The 517-nt window shown below is 53.2% G+C and overlaps 1 protein-coding gene across 1 annotated transcript in view; it reads right to left on the bottom strand.

The window, feature by feature from the left end:
• Nucleotides 1–264, bottom strand: part of LOC119339273 (GPI transamidase component PIG-S-like) — a 14,773-nt gene extending 14,509 nt beyond the window's left edge. Inside the window, exon 1 of the mRNA XM_037611393.1 lies at nucleotides 78–264. Coding sequence (XP_037467290.1) covers nucleotides 78–264 — 187 coding nt within the window. The remainder of the gene's footprint in view (nucleotides 1–77) is intronic.
• Nucleotides 265–517: the final 253 nt, after the last annotated feature.

Here is a 517-nt window from a genome sequence, read left to right on the forward strand (position 1 = left end):
GAGAGCGAGATGCGCGCGGGTTATACGGAGAAGAGAAGAGAAAAAGGCCCTAAAACTGGTAGATTTGGGGAGGTTACCGACGAGGAAGGAGAGGAGGACCGAGGCAGTGAGAACGAGGCGCTTCGTGCCGGGCTTCCTCGTGCGCGGCGGCGGCTTGTCCCCGTTGGTGGCGGTGGGCGAGGTAGGGGACGAGAGGAGAGAGGATTCACCGGCGCCGGAAGACGAAGGTAGCGGTGGGGTCTCGTCGCCGGCGACCTCCGCCATTTTTCCAGTGGCCGGTATTCGGGAAGGGGTCAGTTTTTTTAGACAAAGGGATCAGCTTCTTTTTTTACAATCTCACTAAGCTTTTTTACTCCCTCCGCCCAAAAAACGTTCTTATATTATAGGACAGAGGAAGTATTTGGGAGTGACCAGTACTCAGTCGACTGAGACTTGGTTTTTTTTTTCGAGACAATTCCGCGAAGCTTTATTAGTTCGTCACAATGTTTACAGGGACGGACACAAGATTTCCCGGATG

The sequence above is a fragment of the Triticum dicoccoides genome, chromosome 7B, assembly GCF_002162155.2.
Source record: "Triticum dicoccoides isolate Atlit2015 ecotype Zavitan chromosome 7B, WEW_v2.0, whole genome shotgun sequence".
In the NCBI taxonomy this organism is placed as follows: domain Eukaryota; kingdom Viridiplantae; phylum Streptophyta; class Magnoliopsida; order Poales; family Poaceae; genus Triticum; species Triticum dicoccoides.